Here is a 19,467-nt window from a genome sequence, read left to right on the forward strand (position 1 = left end):
TACATTTGCCATGACTTAATGTCATGAAACAATTTTTTTTATAACTAAAATTCGTCATCAACTAGCATGCAATACAATCACAAATCAAATTCATAATTTTTTTTAACGATTTCATTTGATAAAATTAAATATTAGTATGTTTGGTATTTAAAAAAAAAACAAGAATTCAAGTGAAAGAAGACATTAATTTTTTTTTTTGTTGTTGTTGCTTTTGTTAAGAAAAAGCGTATGCATGTGATATATACTATTGTTAGTTTTGTTGTGTTGAAGCTCAAAAATGGATGGCTAAGATTGAACCCAACTTAGGGATGAGATATGATAGTTGATGACTGAAGGTGAGGACCTTCGGCAAATGTATGTGCCTTCGGTAGGCAGGGGGAAGGTGAAGACCTTCCGTAGATAGTGAGAGGACGAAGATGAAGATGTATGTAAAAGACAGATATACGTGGTTCACCCTAATAAAATGGGCTACGTCCACGAAGAAATATATTCTCATTATAATATTGTGTATTTATATGGTACAAAGGGTTTGACCCAAAGGAAATGGAATGAAGGCCTAAGGCCTTGTTATAATGAAAAAGGAAATAAAAAATACAGATACAATCACATCACTATGACTCAAAACTAGGCCTTGTACAAAGAGATATGTACTAGAAACCAACTTCACCAAATACACTTTTGTGTCAATTTACTGCACGCTAGAGTATGTATCCAATTTTTATAATATTAATATAAAGTAAAAAAAATTCAGGAGCCCTGTGCGGTGGTGCCACTTGCACCATGCCAGGGCGGCCCCTGAATGACACGTGGAAAAGTTATCTCACGTGTCATTGCATTATTGGCCGAGGATATCCAACACTGATATCCCCATTGCATGAAAGTCTCTCTCCGAGTTTAGACAAAGAATTACAACACCTAAGAGTTGTTCTGGAATCTCTAATTCAATTTGACTTTCAATGAGAAAGGTAAGGTCAACAGTCAGTGTTGTTATATAACCAAATGCCAGATCATGAACTTTGCACTTGATCACAATACTTACAAGAGAGGGCACACCCAATTATGCATATATAACCATAAAATTTTCACTAGGTGGGGAAGCCTAACCTTGCATCAAGAAGTGGAACATCTCCCTCTAATCTTACTCTCCCTATCCATTCAAGCTCTTTTGTCTTACCAGTGCTAGCCTTAAGATATTTGCCTTCAGCAATAATCTATCAAATAATAAGAGAATATAAGGTCGTAAGAAACCCTCGCGGCTCATTTGTGAATCCCTCTAAATAATCCTTGAGGCTCTCACCACCTATGTTGAGATCATGCACAACCGATAAGCGAGTTGTGCTTTAGTCTAATCCTGCCATGTGGCAGTTTGGCATTAGATTTTATTTGCTCTCACATTGCCCTTTTTTCCTCTTCCCAGACCATGTTGGTGGGTAGAGGAAAAAAAAATAGAGTAACTTATATATTGCAAAAAAACCAACCAGACTTATGTTGGTGGCAGAACACTAAACGGGCCAATATGGGCCCACACCAAACTTGACTTATGCATTGTATTTTTTTGTAATTTTTTTACAATTTCATTTCAATCTTTATTACAATTATGTATATACTAATAAGATTTATTATTTGTTGGAAAAAAAGGTCAATAATTTTATTTGAAGTACATTTAAATAGAAAATGACCAGATTATTGTTAGGGTTTTAAAAATTGAAACTTGAAAAACAAAATTATTATTTTTATTTATAAAAAAATTTAATATATATTATTAGAGAAAAGAAATAGAGTTGAAGTTAAGATATAAATATAATAATATTATGTATTATTTAACTCTTTAAAAAATATAATTTAATAAATGGGCTTTAAACGGGCTGGTCTGTTGGACTTCAAGCAATCACAGCCCACCCAAAGATATGGGTTGTGCCGTGTTGGGCCTTACTTAATCAGCCTATGCTCAGCCTGGCCCGGTTCGTTTGATACCTCTAGTATAAAGGCAACAACTCTTGTGATGTCAAGCAAATGTCTTCCTTTGACGGTATATAATTCATATATAAGTCGTATTCAAAGAATTCAGAAATAAGGAAATGAAGAGGTGCATTTAGATTTTCATTCTCTTTCATTGTGAGATTAAATAAACAGTCGTCATCTTTCCAAGGAAGTTGATTTTCAAGTAGCAACAAGTCATTTCTAACTGTCGATAACATCCATGGCGTGTTTGAAAATTGGATCGTCATACCCGACCCCAGGAAAGTATGTGCAAAAAAGTGCAACAAAAAAGCAACCATCAACCACTATCATTTCTACAAATATATCACTAATGAGATGATCAAACTTATCGTCGTAGCTACCACGATAAAATTGTTCTAATTTTTGTCACAAACTTCTCCAAATTGGTGTTCTCCACTGCCATTTCTGACTCTTTCTCTCCTATCTAAGTCGCTCAATTAAAGTTGAAAAAGACTCAATTGTCCTCGTACACTCCGTTAGAAACACGAAGAACCCCAAATCGGCGGCCAATCTCTCCAACTGCTACTCTCCTATCACGCCCCGGACCCGAGGGTCGATGGAAACCCCGCGCCCGGCGCATGTGAAAGTAAAATAAAATAAAGAGAAATACAAAGAAATCCAAATCATAAAATAAACTTTTCTTATAAAAATTGCTCTCAAAATCTTACAACTTTACAATTAATAAACCAAACTCTATCACTCTCATCTAATTCAGCTTCAACCGATTTAGTCCTTGTCTGGCCCACTAATTCATCTGAAAAATTTAAACAGGGTGAGGGGTGAGCAACCACCGCTCAGTGAGTAGATTATGTAATATGCCAATCAAGCAATGTCGTTTTACACACTCTAGAAAATATCATAAAAAGATACACCAATCCAGATCATATCACATCATCCCTTCATATTTCGGTTATCCTTCATAGCATGTAACCAACCACGTGACTCCTATTGGCCTTACTGCCCTATGTCCCCGTGTGGTACATCTATCCCTCGGATTCTCCAACATTGAAGTTCTCGTGTTCCATGAATAATACATACTTCATATTCCAATCAATATATAGTGTGAAAGATTGCACCAAATTAGACATGCTTGACTTGAAATAGAGAGATATTTGTAAATAGAACAAATCCACGATAATTCATGGTTTTTATATTTTATCGCAAAATAAGAACTTTTAGAACACATTACATAAACCACTCACCTCACTAATGAGAACCCTTTAAATAAATTGGCAAGACAACCCATCTACCTATCTCCTCCAATATCATATTTCCTTGCATCTCTCTTTCACTAAAAGAACTATCATCTTCTCATTCTTCTGCAAGCTGTTCCCATCCTTCATACATGTGGACTCCATTTTGGAATTCTCAAATAATTCTTACTTGAAATGAATGAACATCTATTCCTATTTATAGTACGAATGAGAATTGGGCTAAAGATGAGAGGTAATGTCGGAATATATAGTAGCATGCGTTGTCAAATATTAATGTGATTATGAAGGAAATGCTGCCAGCTGCAAGAAATGGTAGCATGATGTGTCTCATGCAAGATAAATGTAGGTGACAACAAACTAGGTGATAGTGCTCCTAGGTTGGCTGGTACAGTGGACGTGTCTAACACTAACAATGACTAAGCATATTCATATATATATATATATCTTATTTTATTATATTATATATTACATAAAATATATGTAATAAAAGATAAATATGTACGAGTGCACAAGACAATATATATATAAGTTATAAACTAAATATGTAATATTTAATTTCCCAAAATATAATATATATATATATATATATATATATATATATATATATTCAAAATACGGGGTTTCACAATCTACCCTCCTTAAAAGAAATTTCGTCCTCGAAATTTACTAGCACTTAATTAAGAAAATCTACTCCTAAAGGTCTTTGTTAATAACTTCTTTAAATTCAAACCTATATGCTCACACTAATCTTCTACCACAGTTCCCAAGGGTGTCTAATCCCTATGCTTTGATACCATTCTGTCATGCCCCGGACCCGGGGGTCGGTGATAGTGCTCCTAGGTTGGCTGGTACAGTGGACGTGTCTAACATTAACAATGACTAAGCATATTCATATATATATAAAATAGAATAATATATGTAATAAGAGATAAATATGTACGAGTGCACAAGACAATATATATATAAGTTATAAACTAAATATGTAATATTTAATTTCCCGAAATATAATATATATATATATATATATATATATATTTTTTTTTTTTTCAAAATACGGGGTTTCACATCTCCACTACCATTTTTCACTTTGATTCTCCTCTCTAAGTCGCTCAGTTAGAGTCGAGAAAGACTCTTTCTCCCTTTGGTTCACTTTGTCCGAGAGCTTAACCGAACCACATCCAATTTAGTCCAATTTTTCCAAGAATCAATACCAATTGTTGAGGGTTCTGGGTCATTCTAGGCTAAAGAAGTATGTATTTTGTTTTAATCTATGAAAGGAAGACAATTTTTTCGTTTTCCCCAATTTAGTGATTATTTGGGTTATTGATTTTTGGTATTTTGTTGAAAATAACCATAATTTGTTTTTTTAATTTTTGCTGTTGTTTAGCTTCAATCTCTTATGCATCCACAAGGGTTTCAATTATTAGGCTTCAATTGCGGTGTGACAATTGTTTCTTTGTTTGAATTATGTGTCAAACGAACCGGGTTAGCCCGAGCACGGCATGGCCCGTATTTTTGGGCTGGCAGGGACGAGGTAATTAGGCCCAAAGGGCAGGCCTGGCCCATTTAAAGCCCATTTATTAAATTATATTTATTTTAGAGAAAAATAATACATAATATTATTACATTTATATATTAAATTAGAGCCTATTTCCTTTCTCTAATAATATATATCAAAATTTAATGTTTTCTTTATATATAAAATAATGATTTTATTTTTCAAGTTTCAATTTTTTAAATCCAAATAATACTCTAGTCATTTTTCTATTGAAATTTACTTTAAATAAAGTTATTGGCCTCCTTTTTCAACAAATAATAAGTTTTGTTTGTATGTACATAATTGTAAAAAAGATTTAAATGAAGTTGTAAAAAAATTTATAAAACAAAATGCAATACATAAGTCAAATTTGGCGTGGGCCAATCTCGGCCCGTTTAGTGGCCCAGCCCGAGCCACAATTGATGATTTTCATAAATAAATGGGCCCAACACGACCCGTTTATTAAATGTGCCGACTCTAAACTGGTCGGGCCGGCCCGACACAGCCTATTTGACACCTTTAGTTTGAATGCTTAGGGTTTCGATTATAAGCCTCAAAATTGTTTCAATATCGGCTTGATTGAGTGCATATGATTTGTTTAATTGAATATGTATCTGTTTATTTCATTGAGGGGCTTGATATGTTTAAATGCATCTGTATGAATTTTTTTTTTGTCAACATGTATGAATCTGTGTATCTCTTGTTGTGTTGTTCATACAAGGAAATTGTATTATGTAAAGAATCATTTTATGGCCTTCTTCACGTACATGGTTCTAAGTTTTAGTTGGTGCACGAAGTTTTCAAATGTCTAGCATAATAGAAGTTTTTTTTTACTGCTTTTATCACCTAAATTTGGTGGGTATATGCATTTGTATAGTACAAGCTAGGAAGATGAGAATTGTTGAATGTATGTGGAGGAGTGGCCTTTGATTGTGTTCTTAATCTAGTCTTTCAGATTCTATTTCATAAATGTCCTTTGTTTTCAATATAATAGTGTGGGAGTGGCCTTTGATATGCATGTTGCCATATTTCGTGAACGTTTAGGGTTTAATATCCAGGTTATGAAAATAGAGTTTAGGGTACGAGTTTATTGTCTTATACTTATGAACGCTTTTAATTTAGTTTAAGTATCTTGAATCTGATTTTTGGTGTAGGAACATGCTTTTCATTAAATTTAAGTGTCATGAATCTTATTTTTTGGCGTAGAAACATGCTTCTAATTGTATTTAAGTGCTTGGCGTGACTGCCTTCAATCTTTTTACATGAATATGCTTAATTGATTGCATTTTTTGAGTGCCTTTAATTTGCCTTAAATGCATAGCAACCTGCTTCTAACGAGGTTCAAATGTTTGCCAATAATAATGTTGTATCTTCAAGTGATGTTGTTGTACCTTCTACAACATCATCACCATTACAACCACCATTACTATCTAGTCTTAGGAAGAGGAAACCTACTATGAAGGAGAGTGGGAACACTTTGAAAAGTATGGTGTGGTATTGGAGGCGAAAAATACAGAAGGGACTATAAGAAAAGAGGTTGAAAAAAGAGAAGTGCAAGTGTTGTAGTAGTACTTATGCTAGTGATACCAAGAACAATGAGATTAGCAACATGCGAAAGGATATAAACAAACAATGTTTGCATTACCCTTATAGATATAAGAATGTTGAGGCCCAAAAAAGTCACGAGAAGCCCAAAGACATTTAAAGCTCAATATAACATATAATGTTGGTCATGCGTTAATCCAAGCTGTATTTTGGGAATTAATTCATTAAATAAATATAGAAATAGTGTGCATGTCATGCCAAGCCAATAATACATTTTTCATATGTCAATCACCTACCAAGCTCACATGAACCCAAGTCATGTGGTTTACGGGGCTTGCATGAGGGATTGTGGTGTGGAAGGTTACGGAGGTCAACAAGGCCCACGGAAGCTCTTGGATAATGGAGACTTTGGGCTAGCTACTTGGGAGCACCAAAGTCCAAGCCCATTACTTAGAGTTCTCCAATATGGGTGAGCAAATGAGATATTTTTCAAGCACTTCCTTTTACCCATAGGAAATAGTCATTTTCCAAATGCCTAGCTTTACCCATTGGAAATAAGCCATTTCCAGTGCTTCCTTTTACCCATAGGATTTAATCAGTTTATGGTACCTAGCTTCACCTACTGGAAAATAGCATGCCCTAGTGCTCCCTTTTAAACATTGGAAATAGGCTGGTTCCAACACCTCCCTTTACCTATTGGAAATAAAGGAAAACCCTCACCCTCTATAAATTGGGAGGCATTTGCTGGGCAAAATCAAACCTCTCTTGGTTGCTGCAAGCTTCCCATCAACCATGAGAACTCATCTTCCTTCCTCCTTTCAGCTGCTGCAAGCGGTTCCAGCGGCCATCCTAGCCATCAACCTTCATCCTTTGGCTGCTGCAAGCATCCATCAACCAACACCTCTTGGTTGCTCAAGCACCCCAACAACCATCAAACCACTTTCCTTCCTCCTTTCGACTGCTGCAAGCATTCCAACGGCCATCCTAGCCATTCCTCAACCATCACAACCATGTTTCCTACTTTCTAACCCTTGAAATCCATCATCTTCTCTATAAAGCGTCACCAAGCATAACTCCAAGCTTTTCCTTCCTTCCAAGTTATAAACATCACAACCTTCAAATCTCAAGCTTTTCTTCCCATTATCCTTTTCTTGAAACTCTTAAATTCATAAAGCCTCACCAAGCATAACTCTAAGCTTTCCATTCCTTCCAAGCTATAAACACCATAGTCACAAACAACAAATTATCAACACCCAAACTCAAGCATATCCAACACCAAGCCAAGCACATGCATTCGCATTTGCTAAACTTGTGGATCTTTAGCTCCCACACTCCAAGCTCTCATGCCAAGCTCATATAATCTCATATCAACATTAGCAAGTCATCTTTAACTCTTCGTTAAGCTGCCGAAAACATCAGCACGTCATTCAACTCTTCGTCAAGCTGCCGGAAACATTAGCACCAAACACACAGCCGCTGGAAGAAGAACAGAGTACTCCCCTAGGACTTGCTTCTCCCTCAGGATGCTTTGGGCCTAGTCCTTGCTAACTCAGAAAAAGGGACAACAAAGACTTGATCCACCACTCTATAGCGGTCCGAGAATCAATAAGCTCGAACAACCCTTCCGACGGAAAAAGACCCCAACAAAGAACATAAAAACACTCACATTTGATCCATCTAAGAGTAATGTACCTATTGTTAGGAGTTTTAACAAAGATAATTGTCTAGATGCTTGTATTAGGATGATTGTTCTAGATGAGCTACCTTTTAGTTTTGTTGAGGGAGAATGGTTTATGAAATGTTGTACTGTTGATTGCCCACAACTTCACTCACCTTCTTGTAGAACTCTTGGAAGAAGATTTCTAGAAATGTATATGAAAATGAATGAGAAGTTGAAAGCCGATACACATTCACATAGGCTATGCCTTAGAATCGATACTTGGGCATTAGTTCAAAATGTGAATTAGATGGTGTTGATTGCCCACTTTGTTGGTCCCAACTTTAAAATGCACAAAAGAGTTCTAACTTTCGTTTAATTGATAGTCATAAGTGGGAGAACATTGGGAAATTGCTTCAAAGTTATTTGATTGATTGGGGTTACGAGAAGATACTCATAATTACTGCAGATAATGCGACTGCCAATACTAAGGTAATTGAGTATGTGAGGAAGAAAGTAAATAGGTGGAAAGATTGTGTTAGAATGAGGGTTTGAAGAGATTAGAAAGCTCTATTGAGGCAATTCGTAATGTAGTGAAGTATGTAAGGTGAGGATCTTCTCAATTGAGTTACTTCAAAAAGTGTGCTGAAAAAGACAAAATATAGTGCAAACTAGTGGTGATGGATATGCCCACTAGGTGGCACTCCACTTAATTGATGCTTGAAACAGCATTGAAATTTCGAAAATCTTTTGATAGGATGTGAGATGATCCCAATTCTTTTTACTTAATGTACTTTAAGAAAAATGAAGAGGAATATGAACTAGAGGATGAGGGAAATGAAGAAATGAAAGGAAATGGAAAAGAAAGGGCAAGGCTAAGACTACTAAGAGGGTGGGGTCACCTAGTGACGAAGATTGGGACAAAGCCGTGACATTTATGATATTTTTGAAGACCTTCTATGATGTTACCTTGAAAATTTCAGCTTCTTTGCATCTAACATCACATACAAGCTTCCATGACTTGATTGCCATAGATGGGGAGATTCGGGACTTATATAGATAGAATGTTACAACTCCTATTGAAGCAAGGGCAACCATGGACACAATTTTAAATGATATGACATCATCGATGAATAAGAAATATGATAAATATTAGGGTGAATTTCATAAAGTGAACCCATTTTTTATGATAGAAGTTATTATTGATCCCCCGGTTCAAGCTTCGCAATTTGAAGCACATCTTTGAGGAAATATTTGTAGATGATTATGAAGACCCGTATATTTAAAATATATATTTTGGGGATGAAATATTTTACTATTATTTAGTTTATAAATAAGATTTTTTTTAAGTATATATATCAAAGAAATTCATGCTTTAGTATGCACTCTAGTTAAAGTTGACTTGGAAAGCTAGAGTCTTATATTTCTAAAGTGATTTACATATTTATTAAGGTGCTTGTAAGCACAATAGCAGCCTACAAGTGTCAAAATGAGTACATAAATGCTAAAGATATATAAGTTTGAGGTGGATTTCCTTAGCAGAGGTGTTTGATTGATATTACGTCTCACCCAATCAATAGCATGAGGTGTGATTCAAGTGTTTGTAGCTGGAGGTGACACCACTATTCTTCCTAGGAGGTTCGATGTGTAAAGACTCAAGGATATGTAACTTTTCCTCATTATCCTTATAGCTAGGTGTCATTACCTCAAGTTAGTATTATCTCCATGCAAATTTCATAGCTGTATATCTTATCTTTAAAGTACTTGAAAATATTGGTGTTTGGCTTCTATGGTATTACTATAGAAATTGGTTGAGGGATTATCTTGTCATTTCTTCTTGGGATTCCATTATCGAGGTGAGTGGTTTATGTAATGTGTTCAAAAAATTCTTTTTTGTGTGTGTGATAAATATGAAAACCATGAATTCTCATAGATTTGTTCTATTTCCAAATATTTCTCTATTTCAAGTCAAACATGTCTAATTTGGTACAATCTTTAACATGATATATATGAGGAATGCTAATCAAATTCACTTTAGGAGAGTCTGAAATAAGAATCGCTCTATTTTCGCTCCATGTAGCTAGTATGAACTCAAAATTCAAAGTTCTTCTTTAGAGCCAGTAAAATCATTGATATTTCCCTTTGCTAATAAATGTAAATTGTTATTTACAACAAACGGTGTTGTTTTCCAAAAATACCTTGTATTCTCAAAAACATTCATAACCAACTATTTGGACCGAAGCATTGCAATGAAACCACGTATATTTCTTCTTCTTTTTGTCAGAACAAGAAAGGTACATCTTGAAATCCAATGAAATCAGATGATTAAACAACAAAATATTGATATCAATAAATCCTAAAAGGTCGATTTAATTGAGTATTCTTTATTTGGAGCATTTCCATCCTTTAAAGCTCAGCACCATGCTTGTAATTGTTCAATTGAATGGGGTAAACGTTTCATTGTTATTTCAGCATATGTTAAGTGTATTTGAATATGATTTTTCCTATTTTAATGTATCTTAACTCAAATTATCTGATTTATTTTCTTCTATTTTGTAAAATTGGGAAGTAAGATTATGGCAAGTTTGAATAAGACTTTCCCTCCCTAATATGAATGAGGATTTCGTGGGAGGTTTGATTTCTTTTCTTCTATCTTGTTTTTACGAATAATGGATTGATTTCTTGTTTCATTTGATTGCAATATGAATATTGGTGCATCTATATATACCTATGTAGTTAGTGCATATACCATTAGCATGATTTTGGTTGTTTGATGGAATTTCAGATAGAAGGATAATCTTTGAGTTATTGAATCTTAATTGCTAGAAGGCATTACTTTCTCTCTTTGTAACTCATTTTTAACTTCTACAAGTGCGTTGCAGGCATTAGAAAAAAGAATCATTTCACAGGCATTACCTTTCTCTCTTCCTTTTTTTAAAGTTTCTTTGAATGCTTAAGCTAACAATGTTAATTTCCCTCCCTAGTATGATAAACAAAAGTATAATATGGTGCTTTATGTGTATTTTTTTTGTCATGGTTTGTAAGAACTATAATGATTTTATGTTCTATTTCCTTAACAACTGATCTGTTGGATGATGATTGTGGTTGATTTAGTTTAGAAACTTAAAATTTTGATTTATACTTGAATTTACATTTTTGGGCTTCTATACGTACTCTAAAACGAAATGGGCTTTATGATATTTGAATTGTGATTGAGTCTCCCATTTTTGGAATCTTGTTTGAGTCTCCCATTTTCTTGGTAAGTTTTCCATATTGCACTTGTTGTCTATTGTTACTCTACTATCTCATACTTCTTTGTGGGTTGCTCACATGTTTTGGTAAATATGGAACAAACTAGAGAGTAAAAATATAGAAACCAAGAATAAATAAAGAAAATAAATCACTGCACTAACTTGGTAAATTTGTGGCTGATTAGTAAACAAAGTTCCTCAAAAGCCACACATTTACTTATGAAAATTACGCGCCTCTCTAATCCATATGGTATGTTGTCCATTAATTTTGGTATAATTGCAAATACTTTGTTCCTTTGTTTTAATAATAATTTTAACTGATTTCTAAACTTATTAATTTTTTTATTTTAAAAAAAGCATACTTTTCCCGAAAAACCCTAAAGTCTCTCTGAAGGTGAAACTGTGAGCTTACACTGCAACCACCACCCTTACGACAACTGAAGGCTTTTGCACGATCCTTAGGCATGTGACGTCGTTCTAGGTGGCCTTATTCACACATGTGACATTAAAGGGATTGAAAGACTCGTCGTGAGATTGCATTGCAATAGGCCTACCACTTAATTCTGGAATGCTTGTACTTCATACTTAGTGAGGAATGACCCTAACCTGTCACATTAAGGGGCTATCACATGTATTTTGACAGGGATAAAGGGGCATCTTCACCTACAATGTATTACCTAATGGAGAGGGAACGAGACTCGCTTTAGGATACAATGTGCAACCCAGATTAAGCTAGCATGCATATAGTCCTATGTTGAGATCATGCGCAACACACACGCGAGTTGTGCTTTATTCTAATCCTGCCACGTGGTGGTTGGAGTCAAATTTTATTTGTTCCCACAGAACTTCCTTAATTAAGGGAAGAATGGTGCCTAGCCCATACCCTAATTAAGGGGAGATGTGGTTGCTGATTGCAGGGGGAACCAACTAGCAAAGAGCAAATGACATCTAGAGTGCATTTAATGTAAGATCCATCCATGTGTTGACACCTGGCCCTGGCAGTCTAGTTAATCCCAAAGTCCTACTCTTTCACACATTGGAAAAATAACATATTCTAGAGTTGTGTAAGAGCTTTTAGACACCTTTCCCTTACAAAAGCTTTTTAGAGGCAAGTTCTATCTATAGATTCTTAACAATTAGTATAAGAGCTAGGTCACCACACAACTAGGCTCAATTTCATGAAAGGGGTGACTATAGGATGAATTAAAATGATCGGTGATATGTATGGGCATGATATCTAGTCATTGAATATTGGTAGTTGAGTGAAGCTACCACAAAGGAAGGAAAGAGCTATCACTGTGTCAGTGTCGATAAAGTGGGCCAACATGGACATTGGGTACGGAAGCTTGGTGGAATATTATGACTTGAGATCCCACATTAGAAAAATAGCATATCCTAAAATGGTTTAAGAGCTCTTGAGCAACATTCCATTACAAGCAGATTTTACTGGCAAAATCTACCCATGGGTTCTTAACAGATGACCTCGTACCAACTCTCAGTTGTCTTTGGTTTAGTCGGTAGGATTAGGCCAAGGCGACCATATAGGGAAGCTAAGCCGAGTATGTGGTATTGCGGCCCATCCATGGTTGTCAACTTCATTAAGTGTAGTGGTCGGTCGGGCAAGACTATTCGAGTCAACCATGGTCTGTAAGGGGTTACAACACCTGGTTGTCGATCGAGGTGATCGAGTCAGTTGGGTCGTGTTGGACCAAGTGATGAGGCACTGCTAATTGGGCCGTCCATGTGGCATACCATTAGTGGTCAATCGGCTCAAATGGGATGAAATATATGCCAACAACTTCTTAGATTTTTGTAGTGCTATTACGTTCTTGTTTTGGGACATCACGGATTCTTTATTGTTACACATTTTTCATAAACAAATAAAAAATATATTTACACATTTGTAGTAATATCATTAATGCTATAATTATTTAAGTCGATTTATAATATAATTAATTAAAATAAATGGAGTTTCACTAAAATACCCAAAATGGGGGCTGAAATTATAAAAATACCCAACACCCAAAACACTTTATAAACATACCTAAAACTCATCATTACTCACACTCAAAACCCATTTATAAACATACCCAAAACCCATCATTACACACATGCCCAAAACCCATTTTGGGTATGTTTCTATGTTTAAATAGTGCTTGGGTATTTTTATAAATACATGTCTAGGATTGGGTATTTTTATAAATATCTATAAAATAAAACTATAAATTATACACATAAAGTTTGAATATATGCATTTAAAAATTATGCATTTATCCGTATTTCATGATAACACATCACTTATATTTTTCGTTACATTTCTATATTCCCTTCTTCTTTTATCTTTAGTGATGTCCCGTATCTTTGTCTTAATTGAGCATATTAGCCTCTAACTTACCATGCATCACGAATATTCTATTGGATGATAAGACCAATATTAATCCGATGGGTGAATGTGACAGATACATATACTAGCTAGCTTAATAGACAAACCTCGTTATTCACTAGATAATAAGGAAAAAGAAATTATTTAAAATTATCACACAGTTTAAGCACTTGAAGTCAAAGCACTTTACAATATTCTCTTCCCACTAATTAGTAGGATATGGTAATTACCAAATAAAATAAGCAACTAAGAATGTGTTACAAGTAAAAGAGCTAGCTCATCCCTGTCGGTCTAATTAGTGGCAGACTGGAGACGATGCAAACAATGTTATGAAAAAGTAAGATATTAAGTTTTATTATTGGTTTAGTCGTTGGTGGAAAAAGCTATGTCAAAACACTTGATCAGCTTTTCAGCTTGTTAAAGAGAGATATGATAATTAATCAATTCTTAATCAAAAGATTAAAATAATGTAATTGGTTTAGTCTTTGTCTTTGTTAAAGAGAGGGATTTACTTACGTGACAACAAGAAAAGTAACAAAAAAGAGAATTTAAGAAGAAGATGACAAGTGCAGACACTGAATTACAAGTTGTATATGACAGTCCACATCCAAGTGGAGTACGTTGGACATACGTTTATTTGATTGATTGAACTTACTTTAGTAATTAATTAGGCAATTTGGCGTCCTTAAAGGAGAGAGAAAAATTTAGAGAGAACAAAAATAAGTTTTCATATTCCATTTTGGCCTCCTTTGAATGTGAAAAGAAGTTTGCTATGGCATCCTTAATTTTTTAAATAGGATTATTTACTTAAATGGTCCTCAAATTTATACTCGAGTTACATTTTGATCCTTCAACTAAATTATTCGTTCAAATAGTACACCAACTCTTTATTATTCAGCGACATTTTCTGTTAAATTTAGTCATGTGAGTAGCACATGCTACATTTGTGGGGGTAAATAAGACTTTTGATAGCTAAAAATATAAAAAAATATATGATTAAAAATTAATACAAAATTTTCTTTACTTTTTAAATTAATTAAAAACTATAAATAAATAAATTAAAAAAACAACAAAAAGTAACCCTAAAAAAATTCCAACCCACCCAACCCCAACCCCCACCCCCATCTCATCCTCCCCCACTCCAACCCCCATCTAACCGTGGGTTTGCAATAGCCTCTCGGCACCCAACCCTCTCTCTCTCTCTCTCTCTCTCTCTCTCTCTCTCTCCCCGAACAAACCCAGAGCCTTGCAGCCCCAATAAATGTTTGAAGAGAAAAATAGAGGGAGAGAGGAGGAGGGGACACAGAAATTTGTCACATGTACTATCACACAATGCTTCCGAGAATCGGAACCTTTTCCTATCTTTTTGGCCTTCTACTAAAACAAAAAAATGCTGTTTAGTTGCCGGTTTCCTTGATTTGTTGGTTTTGAGATATTACTAAAGCATGTCTTAGGTTTGAGGACTGACACCAATGAGATCAACATAGTACCAGAAAAATGGTGTTTAGTTTGGATATATTCATTTTCTTCTTTTTTCTATTTAAGGTATTACACAATTGCATCAACCAAGATAAATTGATTCTAAACAAGCTTAAACTTGTTGGCCTTTTAGCTCGAATGATAATGAACTTTGACCTTCACACTTAATTAACTTAGAATCTCACACATGTAACTTACTTTACTGCCCATTTAATGAGATGTGTCATTTTGTTTCCAAACCGAGCTAAAACAATTTGTGGATGTCTCTGATTAAACGAAGTCATTGTAATTTTGCTTCAGTTTCCCCAATACAAATTCATCACTTCCAAAAAAAGGAAATGTCAATTAGATTACAAAATAGGAATCTTAATTAAGCATTTATCACTTAGGCCTTCAAGTTAACATATTTAAATTAAGCATGCAACAAAGGACTCACTAGTGGTTTGGAGCAATTGTTCCTTCTAGAAAAGGTCATGGGTTCGAGTCCTAACATCCGTGTAGTGTATGTGAGTTTAGTATATTATTGCCCCTCTCAATAAAAAAAGGTCCTAAAAAAATTAACATATTTAAATTAATTCCAAATATCACATAAAAAATAATGAACTCTAAAGTGAACCATAAAGAACATATATGGCATGCCAATCAATGCCCCAAGAAACTTCATCAGCATTACCAATTGTTTAAATTCCAAGTAGAACTTAATTTCCTCTTTATTACTCATAAACCCCTGTTGTCTTATTAGCTCTATAAACTATCTTAAAATCTGACCCACAAGTTGTGCTTGGGATATTTGAACCAGTAAACACACATATGGATTGACGTTGAAGCCAAAGTTAACTGTCCTGCTATACAGAACACAGCTAGTGGAGGTGGCATAAGTTATTTTAATCTCTATTGTGCTAAAGTACAACTGCTTGTTGCCCAACTTTGGTGATACACTCGAGTGTTAGGGTTTCATTTTGTCTCTACACTCCCCTCTCCTTAGCCTATCCCCTTATTTAACCCATTTCACAATTTGCTTCCACATCAACTCCTCCATCAATATCTCTATATCTTAAATGTTTGTACAAGCACCATTCTACCATGGCTGAGCTTGGCCTTCTCTCCTTGAACGAGCTCCAAAAATTGGCTCTATCACAACAAAATCAAAACCAATCGCAATTATTAAACCCTAGCTTGCCCCCCAAAGCCTGGATGTGGAACCCTAAGCCAGCTCAAGAACCCGAAGATGACTCGTGGGAAGTGAGAGCCTTCGCGGAGGACACCGGTAATGTAATGGGAACCACTTGGCCTCCAAGGTCTTATACTTGCACATTTTGTAGAAGGGAATTCCGGTCTGCCCAAGCCCTAGGCGGCCACATGAATGTGCACCGCCGTGACCGCGCCCGGCTCCACCAATCTCATCCTCCGATCAACCCGGCATCAGTCTCATCCGCTTCCACTTCCTCATTCATAATCCCAACTCAAGAATTTGTCAATGCAAATGGTGGGTTATGCCTGGTTTACCAATTGCCAAGCCCTAGTAGTATGAATGGTGCATCCTTCAACACTGCCACAACTTTGATGAGCTCAAGTTCACATGGCGTTGAGCAATCACCATCCACTCTCCTTTCAATCTCACCCAATATTCCACCTCATGACTACTTAGCATCAGTTGTGCCACCAGGAACCAATTCCCAATATTGTCACTCAAGCAAATCAACTGATGATCCAGAACCCTCAACACCTGAGACCGAAAAAGGCAATTTTGAAGAGCTTGATTTAGAGCTTCGCCTTGGCCATGGCCGACCAACAGTACCATCTTGACCAAACAAGAGATTAAGGATCAAAATACATGGCGTGTGTCTGCATCAGTTGGAGGAAGAGATCGTGTGCCATATATTGATGTGTAAGATTACACAGTGCTAGTACTCTAGCCAGCTTTCATAGAAATTATCTGTTTGAGATTTTTTTGTTTTTTAATTATTTTCATGGTTGGTATAATTAGTTTTTGTGTGTGAGATTGAAGAAAGCTGCAAATGTAAGAGAAAGAGAAAGCTATGAAAGGCATATATCTTATAAAATAAATACAAAGACAAAGAAATTATGTATATTATATATATCATGTGAAAGCAAATGAATAATTATTTAGGGTTTTTGTTTTTTTTTTTGGAGTAGTGGTACAGTGAGATAAAAGCTTGGCAGTGCAGTGTCATTTTCCGTTACACAGATTTCTAAGTAAATTGGGTCAGTGCTGTCCCTGGGCATACATTTCCGTGGGGATTATTTCTATCACGTAATGCTTATTTGATTCGCTCCTCTTCTTTCCACAAACCACAAAAATGCCACTTCAAAAAAAATTTCAAAACCCGAAGTTCTGCTTTGATCCTTTGATTGGTTGGCCTGCCATTAATATCAGATGGTAAATATTCATTACGATCGATCAATTCATGGAGGAGGAGTAATTGTTTATCAGTTATACGTACGATCATCACTTTCACTTTGCACCACAAAAGAAGTTGGGGAAGGAGACGAGTCAATTGATTTCAAATTAAGAGCTCTTTTGCAACACCACTCTGGCGGTTGAGGCAACTCCATGTTTAGCACATTCGTGTAATTAAACAACTTTAGGGTCTTTCTTTCTTTCTGGCTTGGTGTACCGTTTTATTCTATCGTAAATAGATTTTTTTGTCGTGGCGTAGTTATGAAAATAAAAATAAAAGATTTCAGCCTATTAAAATGAATATGTTTTAAGACCATAAAACAAATCCATATACTTTTTAAAAACAAAAAAAAAAACATAATAAGTGCTTTTGTAATATAAAGTGTTTTAAGTTAATTATGTTGAAGAATGTAAAATCTATGTTGGAAAACTTGAATGGTTATTAGCTACTAATAACATCGATGCCCTTTTGTGGTATAGTAGTATTAGAGACACCAACTTTTTAGATATTAACTGATATGACATTGTTTAATTTGTTTCATGTCTAGGCGCACCTTAGAGCATATTTATTCATAGCAAATAAAAACTGACACATTAGTTATTAATCAAAAGTGTTGCAGTTATCTATGCACCTGTGAGGTCCTATGTTCGAATCCTCCATCCTCCAATATCGCTTGCATATAATAAAAAGGGTTGTCCCACACGAGAAGCGTATTAAAGAATGTAAAGCCCCATATCAGACACGTGACAAAACAAATACAATACATAAATGAAGGGTTCTACTACTACTACCATCGATACCTTTTGTGATAAAACTCAACACTAGGTGATTAAGTTGGAGATAATATCCATGTTGGACATCCAAGTGCCAACACAAACCCTATTTGTAGACACAAATACAATATCGGTGTTTCCAAGTGCCAATGCAAACTCTATATATGGACACAAATACCCATGCTCGTTGACATTTTTTTATTGAACCAATTGATAGTGGGCCGCTCATTTGTCTCTCTGAATCGTGACAAATTACAGTAACCATCTCCATTAGAGCCTCTTGAAAACATAATAATTAATGGGAGCTGATTTTCCCACTTCCTTTGTTGGAAATTGTATGCACCCACTCCCATTTTGTTCACTTACACTTCTTTTTTGTTATAGTAAAAATTATTTAAAAACAAAAGAGAGTGTAAGTAGATAAAAGAGGAATGGGAAAATCAGACACCCTAATTAATTTCATTCTCCAACAACCGTTAGGTCGTCAATTGGGGTTAAGAATGACGGGTTAAAAAAAAAGAAGAAAAACTATGTAACAGCTGCTTTTGTATAGAAATTGTGTATATTCCCACGACCAAAGTCCAAGTAAAATATTAATTCAAAAACATTTAACTAGAGACACACAAATGCACATTACAAATTCTACAGCGATCAATTTCCTGCAAGACTACAATACTCGAACAGTGATAGTTGGACTAGCTACTAGCCAGCTATAGCTAGGTTCCAATCTAGGCCTGGCGTACTTGTACCTTTACTTCCTTTACAAAAGCTAGCTGGCTGTACCTTTTTCAGAAACTCAGATTTCCTTAAAGCCAAAATGAAGCAAACATTCCCCTACGTATTATTTGGTAAATTCTCAAGTTTTCTCATCAGGTCATTCTTCTGTATGCATATATATATATATGTATATTCTTAACAGTGGCTTCTTTACCATACCAAGAACTATACACCTATAAGCATCTTAGGCTTCTCTCTCTCTCCATAGGTATTCATTCGCTGCCAACGTAGAGTTATTGATGATGTGGTCCATCTTTTTTGTTTATTAAAAATAGAAAAAAAAAACCAGTAGTCTAAACTATGTACAAGAGAAGGAAAGTTTCTCACACATACTACCAAGGTGTCATGCGGGTTCGAACTTGAAATCACTGGTCTGCAAGTCTAGACTTTTTTTCACTGGACTAGATCCCATTGGCTATGTGGTCCA

General features: G+C 35.2%; 1 protein-coding gene across 1 annotated transcript; it reads left to right on the forward strand.

Moving 5' to 3' along the window:
- Positions 1 to 16,038: 16,038 nt before the first annotated feature.
- Positions 16,039 to 17,050, forward strand: LOC110767999 (uncharacterized). Its single transcript, XM_021971678.2, has one exon. It carries the CDS (start codon positions 16,151 to 16,153, stop codon positions 16,871 to 16,873), a length of 723 nt encoding a protein of 240 aa, XP_021827370.1. The 5' UTR covers positions 16,039 to 16,150; the 3' UTR covers positions 16,874 to 17,050.
- The last annotated feature ends 2,417 nt before the right edge of the window (positions 17,051 to 19,467 follow it).

The sequence above is a fragment of the Prunus avium genome, chromosome 5 (assembly GCF_965620075.1).
Source record: "Prunus avium chromosome 5, drPruAviu1.hap1.1, whole genome shotgun sequence".
NCBI lineage: Eukaryota > Viridiplantae > Streptophyta > Magnoliopsida > Rosales > Rosaceae > Prunus > Prunus avium.

Excerpts from the sequence above, each read along its gene's own strand:
- LOC110767999 (XM_021971678.2), top strand. The coding sequence starts at position 16,151 with ATGGCTGAGCTTGGCCTTCTCTCCTTGAACGAGCTCCAAAAATTGGCT.